Below are 12,499 nucleotides of genomic sequence, written 5' to 3'. Positions count from 1 at the left end.
GGATATACAACCATGGACCCAAGAGAATTGGGCATCTAGCCCACTATACCATACACAAGCGCACGTAATATTAAATTAATACTCTCGATCGCGCCTATAGGCTTGGTGTGGATTATGAGCCCCTTGCCGCCTCAAGGAATTTCTAGGTATGTAGTATTTCGGCACTGTAGCCCATTCCCCTCAATTGTTCTATGATTTAAGAGCCATGGCTATTTATTGCCTTGGCGTACAAACGGCGATGCCAACGACGGCGGTGAAGGTCTAGCGGATAGGATTTGTCTACAGGATCACACCACTTATCATACCACTTATCACACCACTTGCCATTTTCAGGACGAACAGGGGTGCCGAGCTTACTCGTGCGGGCTAGAAGTCTCCGTGTACCGTAGTACGTGCACGCAAAATAGCTACTCTAAGTACCAAATGGCCTGTAGTTCTTACGTTTGTGACTTCGTGGGCAGATTGAGACAAGGTTATAATTGGCTACAGTGCACGGACCTAATACTACAAGACCTTGGAACTCTCACTTGTGCTATACCCATCCACGACTACAGTCAGTTCGGAGTCATAGTCATACTAAGATGAAGTGCAAATTGCAATTAAATATCCACTCATCTGATTTATTGTGCTTTTAAGGACTCTCCTACATTCCTCCATCTCTCTCTGTTTATTTCGCCTGTATAACTTTAACATTGGCCTTCTTTCTGTTCGAGTAAGTCTTAGTTGTTGGAATTGGCCATATCTATCCACGCTCACCACTTCGTAGCAGACTCCTGTCACATCAACGTCATTCTGTGGAAGAAATATCCTGCAACTTGCTTGCCATCAGTTGAAATATCTCACCTAATTCACCAATAAACTGGGTCATAAAGTGGTTGCGCATGAACAGCAAGTTCGTCTTGGCTTGCAGCTATGATCATCACACGGGGATTCTCCTTTACCAACTTTGCTATCGCCACATCCGCTCTATGCTTCCAAGTTTTTGTCTTGTACCCATGGCACCAGCGATTAGATGATGACTTCCAAGATCTAAAGGCGGAACATCTCAGGGTTCTACATGGAGGCGAGAAGGCTCGTATGGCCGAGCTGAAAGAAATAAGGGAGGGCCTGAGCGTTTTGAAGAAAAGGCCAACCTAAGATGGTTATAGTTTTGTGTACAATCTTCATCTCCGCCCACACTCACATCTTGTCTTTGTCTTTTAAAGGCAGAAATTCCAAAATACTGTCTTGAAAGGATATCGACAATGGCACAATCAGTTAGTACCTGTCGCAAAATATGCGCGTATAGACTAGACTTCTTATAGAGCGTAGCAACAATTACGATATGGGAAGATCGTTTAAACGATTCATGATTTATTACTATCTCTTGAGTAACCTATGTTAAGTTCATTCAAAATAACACCAAGAACTCGATAGTGAAAAGGGCCCACAATCCCTGCAACGTGTTAGAACTAAATCCTGTATGTAGTCTCGAATCGAAGACTATATTCAATTCCCCCCACATTTTTCTACGTAGTCGCTCGGGCTAGAAGGCTGGAAGCCGGGGGTAGTGGTGCTACGCGCAGCAGTGCCACCCAATCTAGATATCTCGGGTTAATTGCAGACCAGTGCACCGTTCGCCTTCTTCATCGCAACCCATCCTTACATTTATGTGCCTGACGAATACAGAAGAGAGTTTTTGAGTGAACGATTAAGACCCAGGTCTCTCTCGGTGTTTTATAACCTCAAATATACTGATTGGCATACTCTGTTGTGCAGTATTTCTTCATTAAATGTCATGACCAGTCCACCCACCAACACGCAGCTGATGAGGATCGATGCGGCTGCGTCAAAGACGACGCATATGCGTCCTGATACGCACACCGGGCTCCAGCTATACTCTAGATATGCTTTCGCTGGAGCAATTTGCTGCTCAGTAACTCATGGGGTTCTCACACCCGTGGATGTGTCCGTCTCCTCACGCTACACCTCTCTACCAAGTTTGCTAACCTGCGATGTTTCCATAGGATCAAAACCCGAATCCAGCTTGACCCTGTCACGTATAACAGAGGTCTGATAGGTACTCTCCGACAAGTCGTTGCTAAAGAGGGCGCTCAGACTCTTCTCACCGGCCTTGGGCCTACAGTCGTTGGTTACTTCTTGCAAGGAGGGCTTCGATTTGGAGGCTACGAGTTTTTCAAAAGACAGAGCACTGAATGGTTTGGGCATGAGACTGCGTCAAACAATCGCACCGCCATTTACCTTACATCAGCTGCACTTGCTGAGTTCTTTGGCGATATCGCTCTATGTCCACTTGAGGCCACCCGCATTCGTCTGGTAGCTGAGCCTAACTTCGCCAGTGGCCTTGTGAGTGGTTTCGCCAAGATAGCCAGGCACGAGGGTATCAGTGCATTCTATTCCGGCTTTGGGCCCATATTGTTGAAGCAGTAGGCATTTCTGTCCGTTATCTATGATATAGCCCTGATGCAGCTAATAACCAGTATTTAGGGTCCCATATACAATGGCTGCGTTCGTCGTCTTCGAAAATGCTCAGTCAGTCGCATATAAAGCGATCGACAAGTCGACGATCTCCAACACTGCACAAACTGCCATAGACTTGGGCTCTGGCCTTCTCGCTGGTTTTGCAGCTGCGTTCGTCTCGCAACCTGCCGATACTATGTTGAGCAAGATCAATAAGACTAGGGGCCTTCCTGGAGAGGGGACTATAAGTCGGTTGAGTAAGATAACAAAGGAGCTTGGGTTTCGTGGCAGCTACAGTGGAATTGGACCTCGCCTGGTTATGGTTGGCGGTATGGGCGCTGGCCAATTCGCCATTTATGGTTCTATCAAGAAGGTATGTGTGCTCTCTCTGATCTATGCTAAGTTTGATAAACTAATACAAAACAAGGCCCTTGGAGCGACTGAATGAGTAGAGATCTCAGGGGCGGGTCCAACATTATTGTTTGAGATAGAAGGTGGCTTTTCAGCGCCTACTTTACTAAGTAGTCACCTCCTTAGGCGCGGAGAATTCATATCCAAGACAAATTCTGCATCATCATGTATGTCTTTCGCGATGCTCTAGATTACTTTAGTTATAGGTTCATAGTATCCATATATAAGTGCTATTCATGCTAAAAATTTATAGCCCCTTCTCGGGACGCTTCCTTCCTGCTAATGGTCGTCTTATACCACAATATGAGAGTTAATGTCACATACGACCATAGACTCAAGAGAATTGGGCATCCCGTCCGCTCTGCCATACACAAGCTTGAGATCGGTGGATTAGTAGTTGGGTGGGTGACCACCAGCGAATACCCACTGTTGTATGTTTTTTACTTTTTGCCGTTATGATATATCAGCGGTCGGTGTATGGCGGTAACACGCCCCCCACTATCGCAGAATAGATATTAGCTTGTTTCTGGCTTTTGTTGTGTGCAGAGGAGTCTGAGAGATGCTCAATGAAGTACCTACGATCCCGCAGACAGCCTTCTCCGTGCATATGTAGTGTTCATCAGGGGCTAGTGAACTTCATGACCCCTTTTGCAGGTGTATATGCGATCAAGACTGCCATATCAACGAAATAAATCGGCGGACTACTTACCTGCAAGATAATCGTAAGAATGCCACCTAATATATATCAATATATCCACCCTACGACGAATTGGCTCTGAAGACACAATCTTCAAATTTGCCTTTTCCCGAACCCAGCCGAGGGCAACCACAATTCTGCCAATAATCAAAGTGAAGAGGATGGCTAGCCTGCACGGATACATCCATGCGGCAGAGCACATAGAAGTAGCAAAGGCATATACACGACGGTCTCGTCTGAGCAGGAGCAGAGTTTATGTGGCAACTTCGTGGGTAATATTCTGACCCTGGCTTCCAGCCACTTCGCTGGCGTCGCGGTGACGAACTCGGGCCGGCAGTGAAAAGGGTCGGTGACAGGAGAGTGGTGGCGGTGGTGGTGAGACCAACTAGTGACAGGAGAGTAAAACTGGCAGCACGGCCATGGTGGGAAGAACCGAATGTCGCCCCGGCCTTGTCGCCGAGGGCAGCAACTTGGCCATGCTCTCTTGGTGGAAGGAGTCTTCGTTCGGGATTCCGAGACGGGCGGTGTGATATTCGAGGACCGCGCGATTGGGCTACTGGTTGCAGGGTCGCGGAGCGAGCATTATTTGTAGGTGATCGTACGGCCCACGGGATTCAAATGGGGAAGGGAAAGGCGAACGCGGAGAGTAAGTAAGCCAGTCGAATACGCATAAGAAAGGACATTTCTCCCATGGCATCTCCGTTGTTCAGCGTCTTGTCACCTCTTTTCACCCACAATACTCGGAACAATCACATATGACCATAGACTCAAGAGAATTGGGCATCCCGTCCGCTCTGCCATACACAAGGGCTCTGGCCCCAACCACTAAGTTAAACCAACCGTTTTGAGGCACAGATCTTTCACACCGAGTGCGGAGGAGGATGATACCTGTCTAATAACTGCCGAGTCAACTGAAGGCACGGCATGACTTTGAAAGGGAGGTGTCAGCTGTATGTAGCAATGCTATTCTAAATTTGTAGACATTCTTAGTAATTTAGATCGCAAAGAAGGCATGTTTATTGTTTGTAGTTTATGTGAATAGCGGCTAGCTGCACCCATCTCTTGCAATCGGGGCGGAAACCAACGGGCCTAGCATCCTCGTTGGCTAAGCCGCGAGATCGTCACCGAACCAACGAGGGTTTTGGCTTGTCAGGCTTGTCGATCGAAGCTTGACCTTTCCCTAACAGGGGACGATTCTTGCCCATTTTGGTAGGCGGGGGTCTTGCTTAACGTATACGACCCTCTTCACTGTTGTAGGCACTAACACATGTTCACTGGTGCTCATTCCCACCAACTTCGTCAAAGTTATACAGGTTCGCTATAGTAATATTTAATTGATTGCTGAAGTCTTTGAATTCATGAAACCACTGTTGGATGGCATTTGCATCATGGGAAGCAACACGAGCTGTGTTGCTCTAGAGCATGTTCTAGTATCTAGTTCACAATTTAGGCTTGATCGTCCTTTTCGCTTTTATAATACTGGAAGGGTTGCATTTTCGTACGAAAGTGCCGCATGTCTGATTTTGTACAGTTTGGCGAATGTGTAGACAAGCACATTGCAGTTAGGCAAGAAGTTATGGCGTAAGCATCTTGGATTCAGTATAATTGAGATCCCTGACTAGCTGACACGTCTGACATCGAATGGCAGCCTGCTGCTCTCGCCCATCTCCAAATCTCCGACAAGAAAAAGAAGGCTATGCAGGCTCTTTCCTAGGCGCACATGAGGCGAGCATCTGGCGAGCATCTGGCGACGGCTTCGAAGATTTCGTAGTTGGGAAAGGCCAAGGCCTTAATGTGCTCCTGCAGTACTGTGAGTGATCTTATGAACTAATAATAGTATACTAACTTTCATATAGCAGCCCACTAGGTGTAGGGAAGGCCTTGATAGCTAAGGTCCTATCTAAGCATCTTCGGAAGCTACTATATTTAGTATATCCGCTTATACATCATCTTACTGCACGTACTAATAATACAGGTCTCTGCGGGCGAGCTGGGCACGAGTGCAGAGAGCGTTAAGGCGCGCATTCTAGGTATCTTCCAACGCGCTTTAAAATGGAAAGCTCTTCTCCTACTTAATGGAGCAGATGTTTACTTAGAGCAGCACTTGCCCTTAGTGATAATTCGCAATGCTATAGTCTATGTATTCTTACGAACGCTTAAATATTATCAGGGGATTAAGTTCCTGACGACTAATTGGGTCGCACACATTGATGATGCTATCGCTAGCAAAATCCAGTTCAAGATCAACTATAATGCCCTTAGCGTAGATCAAAGAAGGAAGATCTAGGAAGTCTTTCCGAGAAAGGCGGTTACAAATCAAGGACAGCCGGATTACGACAGCTGGGGCCTCGAGAACCTAGTGCGAAGGGAGCCCAATCTCATTTGGACATCGCTATTGATGCAAGTGCCAATTTCGAATCCGACTTTCGAGGCGGGGGAAGGACCGAAAATATGCGCAATTACATAGGATCTGAGAAGCCCACTAAGCTGTGATCTTTGTCTTCTGTCTGCATAAGTAGACCCGAAACGTCAACTACAATTAAATCATCCTCGGATGACGCCGAGTTAGGGATGCTCGATGAAGTTGTTGTATCTGTCGGAGCCATGATAAATATATGATGAGACAAGAGTGACGCTGAAAAGGTGCGAAGATTCTGGATAGTTCAGAGATTGTGAGAGCAGTAGACAAGCCATAACAAATTCACATTTACTTCGCCACTATCTGCCTAACTGTAACTAATATTAAATATATATCTACTTGAAACAGAACTGCAGCGGTTTCTTAGTAGCCAACCCGTGTCTCTCTCGGCTTTAACCTAAAGTCACAGGCGCATAGCTCTGGTTAGGTGTAACCACAACCCCATTAGCCAGCTGTTTGTCGGTATAAGCGGGCCACACAATCAGCTTGTTCGAGTTATCAACGACCGACAGCGTCGTGAAACCGTTGCCGGGACCGAACTGTCCGCTCCACCCGGAACTGATGGTGAATCCCCCACAGTGAACCCCATTAGTAGAAGCATGAGACGCGGGCTTTCCCGTCACCGTGTACTGGCATGGCGTCGGATTCGCCGTGTGCGTTGCGATGTTAAAAGACCATGTACAGGAGGTGTCTGCCGCGTTGCAGGTGCGCACCATTCGCTCGATCGTCCACTGGGCTACGTTGGCCATCATGGACTTGGCGTCGGCGGGGGCTGGAGCCGGGGCGGCGATGATGCCAGCGGTGACGACCGCAGCGAGGAGCATTGTGGTGAGTTGCATTGTTGGATATTGTTTAAGGAGGCTGGGACAAATCTCTGGGGGTTGACGGTATGAAATTTGAGACGTTTCAAAAGCAGCTTCGTAACTTTGGGTATTGGTTTGGGTATCGAAATCTGATTAACGTAGCAAACGATTTAGAGGCTTATGAGGGGAGATAGGGGTCTTTATATAGTTACCAGACAGCCCCGCGAACCACAGTTATGACCAAATATACTCTAGTCCGATCAGAAATTGGTGGGACGGTGCGCTCATGCGTTACGACGAGGTGTCTTTCAACTTGCCGTACGAGATGATCTACAGACGCCAAGTTCGTATTCTTCGTACGTACAGTATCGGAACAGCCTCGAAGAGAACCCTCCCCAATCTAGAATCAATCCGCTTGGGAGTTATATTGAATTCTCGTAATATTAATATATTATGCCTTCTAGGGAATTGTGACCTATACTAAAGTGGTGATATTATACCTCCCATGTTTCTTAACCTTGTGTTCCCTCGGCTGCTATACCGGGGATTTCGTGAACATAGGTATGCTGGTAGTTAAAGTTAATGTTCTACTGTATCCGGTCAGGGACTGTCAATGGCAGTTCTCATACGTTATGTTCCTTGTTTACTTGCTATCCGTCCTGGTACAGAAACCAGATAATTTGGTAGTAGCTAGAGGTATGGTTCTGCTGTGTTGGTGTAGCACAGCTCTGAGTAACCTCCTTCCTTCTGCAAGGACTTCTTCCGAGTTTGACTGTGAACTGGTATCCCTTGAACCTAGACTATTTCTATCAGGTGATCGCAAACACGGGTACGTCACTCTCCACCAGTACTTGCACCGATTGAGACACTGACATACCCGGGCTCTCTCAGTATTGTTGGTACCATCCATCTCCACGACTTGGCCACTACCAGCGGCCCAATGAGAGTCGCGCCGTCGTTTGGCTGTCCTCCCGCGCAACTGGAGGGCGGCCTCTCGTCACAAGAGAGAGGTTGCACAGTTAGAAAACGAGGAGCCGCTCATCAGCTGATGCCGCCGCAGGGATAAACTCGATACGAGAGGCTAGAAGTGCTCTAAACTGGTGGCGTGCAGGGCCGAGCGAGGAAGAACCCTAGTTATTATCGTCCTGCGCCCTATCGGTATCAATAAGAGAGAGGTTGCACAGTTAGAAAACGACGAGCTGCTCATCAGCTGATGCTGCAGGTGACAAACTCGATACGAGAGGCTAGACGTGCTCTAAACTGGCGTGCAGGGTCGAGCGAGGAAGAACCCCAGTTATTATCGTCCTGCGGCCTACCAGTATCAATAAGAGAGAGGTTGCACAGTTAGAAGACGAGGAGCCGCTCATCAGCTGATGCTGCAGGGGACAAACTCGATACGAGAGGCTAGACGTGCTCTAAATCCGCTCTGTTGCTCTCGCAACGGGCGCTAGCAAGCTTGTGCCGAGCGGCACACCACTTTACCAAGGCAAGGATTTCTCGCGCACCCCAACCAGTAGCACGCTTTTGTATTAATCGCTCCTGTCGTTTCTAATTTCCTTAACTTGTCTCCGCCTGCTTGTTGAAAGAACTAATGTGAGCGCTTCTAGGTACCTTTTGGCCGTATCGGCCAGTCCTAGGGTCGATTTCATCTTGTCCCCCAGTCCATGATATAGGTCAGAGACCAACGACAGTTCATGGCCTTCAAATCCTTGTGCTAGTGTTTTGAATCCAGAGATATAATCTTCAATAGAACCGTCCTGACGACATGTTTCGAGTTGCTGATTTTTGGCCAATCTCCTATACATAGCAAGAATTTGGAGTTCTATTGACTTCAAGCTGAAGATGCTCGGTTTTTCTGATCGGTCTTTCGAGATGAGCAAATCCTTAATCTCATCTCGCAACCCCGCATGGAAATGAGCGGTCAGCGCCGCATCGTTCATTTTGAGTTTGCAGTAGCTGATTGAAAGTCAGAAGCGTATTCATCGATAAAGCCGTTCTGAGTGATGTCCATCAGCTTTGCACTCATCTTGAAAACCATGTATCTCAGCAAGTTGTAAGACGACAAGCCAATAATAAGTAGAGTTGTGAAGGAAGGGCCGGAATAGTACGAGCGGGTGAAAGGCTGAATGATGCAGTGCAGGCCATAGGAGTCATAATGCGGGAAACTGTCGAAATCACAGACCCCATGGGCTAATGATAGCTACGTCAACGAATGTCACGATAGAAAATGCAACGCTGTCAATGCGGCATACGCCTTCGTCAGAGCAAAATCAGGCGTCTGTACCATCCCCGTATCCACAAACTACTTCTCCCAATGATCAACCAGCCGCTCCAAACGCCTGGCTCCCTCTCCGCTAGATCATCCAGCTCCCCTGGATCAACTTCCAAATCATACAGCTCCCACAGACGCCACAGACGCCACATGTGGGACCTACGATTTCCCCCGCGGCACGACGTCCGCGCCGTGGTGCGCCACGCCAGCCGTCCTTGACTGTTGTGAAGGCTGGGGTTATGGTATTAGCTTGCGCGGTGAAGGGGGTAGCGGACCAGGCAGGGGCAGCGGATGCCGCCCTCTGTGATACAAGCTTGTCGATTATCATGCATGTTGGTTCAAATTAGCCCATTACTCGTAAGTGGTAACTGGTTACAAAGTCCAACAAAAGCAATCTCCGTCTCTCAACTGTACAGTATAACCTCGCCTTTGTGCGATAGCAAGTCTGTCGTCAGGAGTAAGGACTAGTCGTCCCATAGTAGCAGTCACCTTAACAAAAAATATATATGATGTAGACAGAGGCTATAAAATATGAAGCGGGTGACTAGCCCTTTATACCATTTTCTTAGTTCGTCCGTACTCCCCTTGCTCACCCATCTAGCTCACCTCCTCACCCTGCTCACCATGCTCACCTTGCTTAGCATGCTCACCCACTCACCCATAGGCGTCCACTCGCGATATAACGCGTTGTAAAAATAAGACCCACTTTTAGGTAGTCGAGGAGTCGAGATAGTCGCGATTACAAATAAAGGTAAGGGCGGCGGGGCTCACCCACTAGGCTAGATGAAACCCCGATTTAACTATTAGCTAGAGGATTGCTTGAGATCGGTGGATTAGTAGTTGGGTGGGTGACCACCAGCGAATACCCACTGTTGTATGTTTTCTATTTTGCCATTTTGTTCTTGACTGCCACAAGTTAGCAGCGTTTCCGTCCTGAGAATAAAAGAGAGATGTGAGTATATACGCCTGCTAGCCATGCAGAACCGGGAAGTCACGGGTATGTTTTTAACGGTGTTTTAAATCCACCAGCTACACTCACAGACACAATTCACCAACTACAGTTCTATAGACTTCGATCTTCTAATCCGAAGACAAACCGAGATCCCGCGTATCAACCCAATTACCATGCAGACCAGCTCGCAGTCGTATTGGAAGGTAAACAATAGCTTGCGCCTTCGAGAAATCCCTTGTATCAACGATGTGAAGCTCACTCGACATCAGACCGTAATTGTTCACCAACGCCATCAACCATCCATCTCCCTCCTCCGCGCTGTCCGACCGAGGAATGAACACAGGCTCCTGAACAAAGTGCTTCGTCCCAGGAAAGTACTTCTCATACCGGCCCGTCTCGACATTGAGATGGCCCAACGCGTTGTACGGCGCATGACCCCCGCCCATGACTGGCGCAATGGCAGCAAAATCGGTGCCGAGCCTCGAATCCATGACGTCGAAGAAGCAGTGCGCGTGCTTGCTCATTGAGAAGCGGTCATCGATCCGGTAAAACTCCGAGTCCTCGCGCAGCAGGACTTCTGGGGTGGGGAGATCAAGGTCCGTGGATTGCGGGTCGATCGTGAATCGCGTGAGGTTCGCGGTGATCTGCTCCGGGTTTGGTGCACCGCCCTCGGCGTCGGGCCACCAGAAGAACACGTTCTTGTCGCTCAGGGGGAGGTCGAATATGAGCTTTCCGTCGGCTGTCTCATAGGCGTTGGAGGTATGGCCTGGGAACGAATTGGGCGCGCGGAACCACTAGGCACATGGTCAGACTGGGATTTCTGAGTTTGGAGAGGCGCGGGGATCAGAATCAAGTGATTGGGCTAACCTTGACGTCAGAGCCTTTCGCTCCGCGCCGGGGCAATACACCGATATAGAATGGGATCTTTGGATTCCACTGCCAGTGCTCGCCCCCTTGCTTCAACCGTTCACTATCGCAGGTCTGAGGGATTATAGGGAATATGACCTGCGCCTTCGAATTAGCTGTTTTTTCTGCTCAATCACGTGGTCCTTGGTGATCATCGCCACCGCCACAGTCAGAACATACCCAATTCTCTGTTACGGCGAAATCGTGAATCATAGCCACGACTGGCGAAACCAGCCAAACAGTCTCCTTGAAAGTTCCATCAGGCGCGATCGAATAATAACAAATATCTGGCGTGCCGTCCCCCTTTGCCTCATAACCAAAGCAGATCAGTTCTTTTGTAACGGGATCAACCTTTGGGTGAGCTGTAAAGGTTAGCGATGGCAGCTGTCCGTTAAAGTCCCATAATCCAATCGTCTCAAGTGTTACGGGATCCATGGCATATGGAGGCGAATCTTCTTTGCAGGCTAGCAGTACCCCATTGAAATAGACAACATTTGTATTTGCAGTGCTGCGGACCTTGAATTCTACGGCATCGGTGTATTTGTTTCGATACTTTCCTGCAATATTAGAGAGTAAGACTAGGTTTTCCAAGGCCACTCTCTTGGAATTGGCTACTCACCCAGTAATGCGCGCTGTGCCTTCCTCTCCCTGAGAAACTTTTCTGTCCTGACGTACTTTTGCTTAAAATTGATTTTTCCACACTGAATCCGAAAAGCGCTGACATTGCCATCGCCATTAAACCACTGATTGATATTAGATACGACCCTAGTTAAGAGGAAGTGAGACTTACAGGATCATTTTCAATGAACGGAACGAACTGGGGATCTGGCATCACGCGATAGAATGTGCCATCGATCTCTGGTGGGATTGAGCCCTGAACCTCTAGATTCTGCACTTCGCCCTCAAAGCGACAGGGCTTCATAAACCCCGAGAATTGGGGGTAATTAGGGAAACACTGGGATCCCTGCTGCTGGGATCCCTGCTCCTGGAGAGCTCGAAAATGGCCTGACATGATCTGAAGAGTTAACCTTAATGGGTGTGTTAAACAGAAAATTCGAAAATGAATATACAAATAAGTCAGGATTTCTGGGGAAGGGTGGTAGTTGAAAGGTAGCTATGGACCTGTTGAATAAACGCCCTGTCATAGTTGTGGCGACCTTCCTCTCCCCGGATTGTCCCCCCCGGATTGTCTCCTCGGATTGTCTCCTCGGATTGTCTCCCCGGATCGCCTATTTCGGGGTGGGGCTCCGGGGATAGATCGGCCCAGTCCCCGCGCTTCCTAACTACAGTAAAATCTCGATAAGTAGATTGTGCTCCAGATACCCCTGTTCTGAGTATTTTCTAACGGCTTATAGTGAACATCGTAATATCGTAATATTCTTGCAGTGAACAGGGGGGCTGGTGCCAACGAAACATATCAATTTAACGTGAATATCGGCTGATGGTGTATCGACTTGCCGAAGGGTGGTTCAACACCACCGTCGAAGCTCCTGATGGTAAGGCACCTCTCCTACTACTACAGGAAAATAAAACAACTGCAATGCTTCTTCGATTTGGCGAAATTATGCTGTACCCACCA

The 12,499-nt window shown here is 48.2% G+C and overlaps 5 protein-coding genes across 5 annotated transcripts; 2 read left to right on the top strand and 3 right to left on the bottom strand.

Annotated features, from left to right (window-relative positions):
- The first annotated feature begins 1,620 nt into the window (after window positions 1-1,620).
- On the top strand, window positions 1,621-3,112 carry MIR1_2 (mitochondrial phosphate carrier protein). Its single transcript, XM_018274612.2, has 4 exons — window positions 1,621-1,947; window positions 2,007-2,426; window positions 2,488-2,833; window positions 2,888-3,112. Exons 1-4 carry the CDS (start codon window positions 1,778-1,780, stop codon window positions 2,906-2,908), a joined length of 957 nt encoding a protein of 318 aa, XP_018129179.1. The 5' UTR covers window positions 1,621-1,777; the 3' UTR covers window positions 2,909-3,112.
- Window positions 3,113-5,209: 2,097 nt separating this feature from the next.
- Window positions 5,210-5,435, top strand: VE01_05145 (uncharacterized protein; the record flags this gene model as incomplete). The annotated part of the gene is made up of 2 exons (XM_018274611.1): window positions 5,210-5,378; window positions 5,425-5,435. 2 exons carry the CDS (start codon window positions 5,210-5,212, stop codon window positions 5,433-5,435), a joined length of 180 nt encoding a protein of 59 aa, XP_018129180.1.
- An 819-nt stretch (window positions 5,436-6,254) lies between these two features.
- VE01_05144 (uncharacterized protein) lies at window positions 6,255-6,972 on the bottom strand. The gene has a single exon (XM_018274610.2). The coding sequence runs from the start codon at window positions 6,824-6,826 to the stop codon at window positions 6,380-6,382; it is 447 nt and encodes a 148-aa protein (XP_018129181.2). The 5' UTR covers window positions 6,827-6,972; the 3' UTR covers window positions 6,255-6,379.
- Window positions 6,973-8,319: 1,347 nt separating this feature from the next.
- On the bottom strand, window positions 8,320-8,730 carry VE01_05143 (uncharacterized protein; the record flags this gene model as incomplete). The annotated part of the gene is made up of 1 exon (XM_018274609.1): window positions 8,320-8,730. The coding sequence occupies one exon, from the start codon at window positions 8,728-8,730 to the stop codon at window positions 8,320-8,322; it is 411 nt and encodes a 136-aa protein (XP_018129182.1).
- A 1,223-nt stretch (window positions 8,731-9,953) lies between these two features.
- Window positions 9,954-12,082, bottom strand: VE01_05142 (uncharacterized protein). The gene is made up of 5 exons (XM_018274608.2): window positions 11,711-12,082; window positions 11,540-11,663; window positions 11,101-11,477; window positions 10,882-11,019; window positions 9,954-10,808 (listed from the first exon to the last, which is right to left on the bottom strand). The coding sequence occupies exons 1-5, from the start codon at window positions 11,930-11,932 to the stop codon at window positions 10,143-10,145; spliced, it is 1,527 nt and encodes a 508-aa protein (XP_018129183.1). The 5' UTR covers window positions 11,933-12,082; the 3' UTR covers window positions 9,954-10,142.
- Window positions 12,083-12,499: the final 417 nt, after the last annotated feature.

The sequence above is a fragment of the Pseudogymnoascus verrucosus genome, assembly GCF_001662655.1.
Source record: "Pseudogymnoascus verrucosus strain UAMH 10579 unplaced genomic scaffold scaffold_30, whole genome shotgun sequence".
Classification (NCBI taxonomy): domain Eukaryota; kingdom Fungi; phylum Ascomycota; class Leotiomycetes; order Thelebolales; family Thelebolaceae; genus Pseudogymnoascus; species Pseudogymnoascus verrucosus.
The sequence above is the reverse complement of the archived record's forward strand: the minus strand, read 5'-3'. Positions and strand labels throughout refer to the sequence as shown.

Coding starts and splice junctions, on each gene's coding strand:
- MIR1_2 (XM_018274612.2), top strand. CDS start 1,778: ATGACCAGTCCACCCACCAACACGCAGCTGATGAGGATCGATGCGGCT. Junction 2,427..2,487: donor GGGCCCATATTGTTGAAGCA/GTAGGCATTTCT, acceptor ACCAGTATTTAG/GGTCCCATATACAATGGCTG. Junction 2,834..2,887: donor TTTATGGTTCTATCAAGAAG/GTATGTGTGCTC, acceptor ATACAAAACAAG/GCCCTTGGAGCGACTGAATG.
- VE01_05144 (XM_018274610.2), bottom strand. CDS start 6,826: ATGCAACTCACCACAATGCTCCTCGCTGCGGTCGTCACCGCTGGCATC.
- VE01_05142 (XM_018274608.2), bottom strand. CDS start 11,932: ATGTCAGGCCATTTTCGAGCTCTCCAGGAGCAGGGATCCCAGCAGCAG. Junction 11,478..11,539: donor GGCACAGCGCGCATTACTGG/GTGAGTAGCCAA, acceptor CTAATATTGCAG/GAAAGTATCGAAACAAATAC. Junction 11,020..11,100: donor TCGCCGTAACAGAGAATTGG/GTATGTTCTGAC, acceptor TCGAAGGCGCAG/GTCATATTCCCTATAATCCC.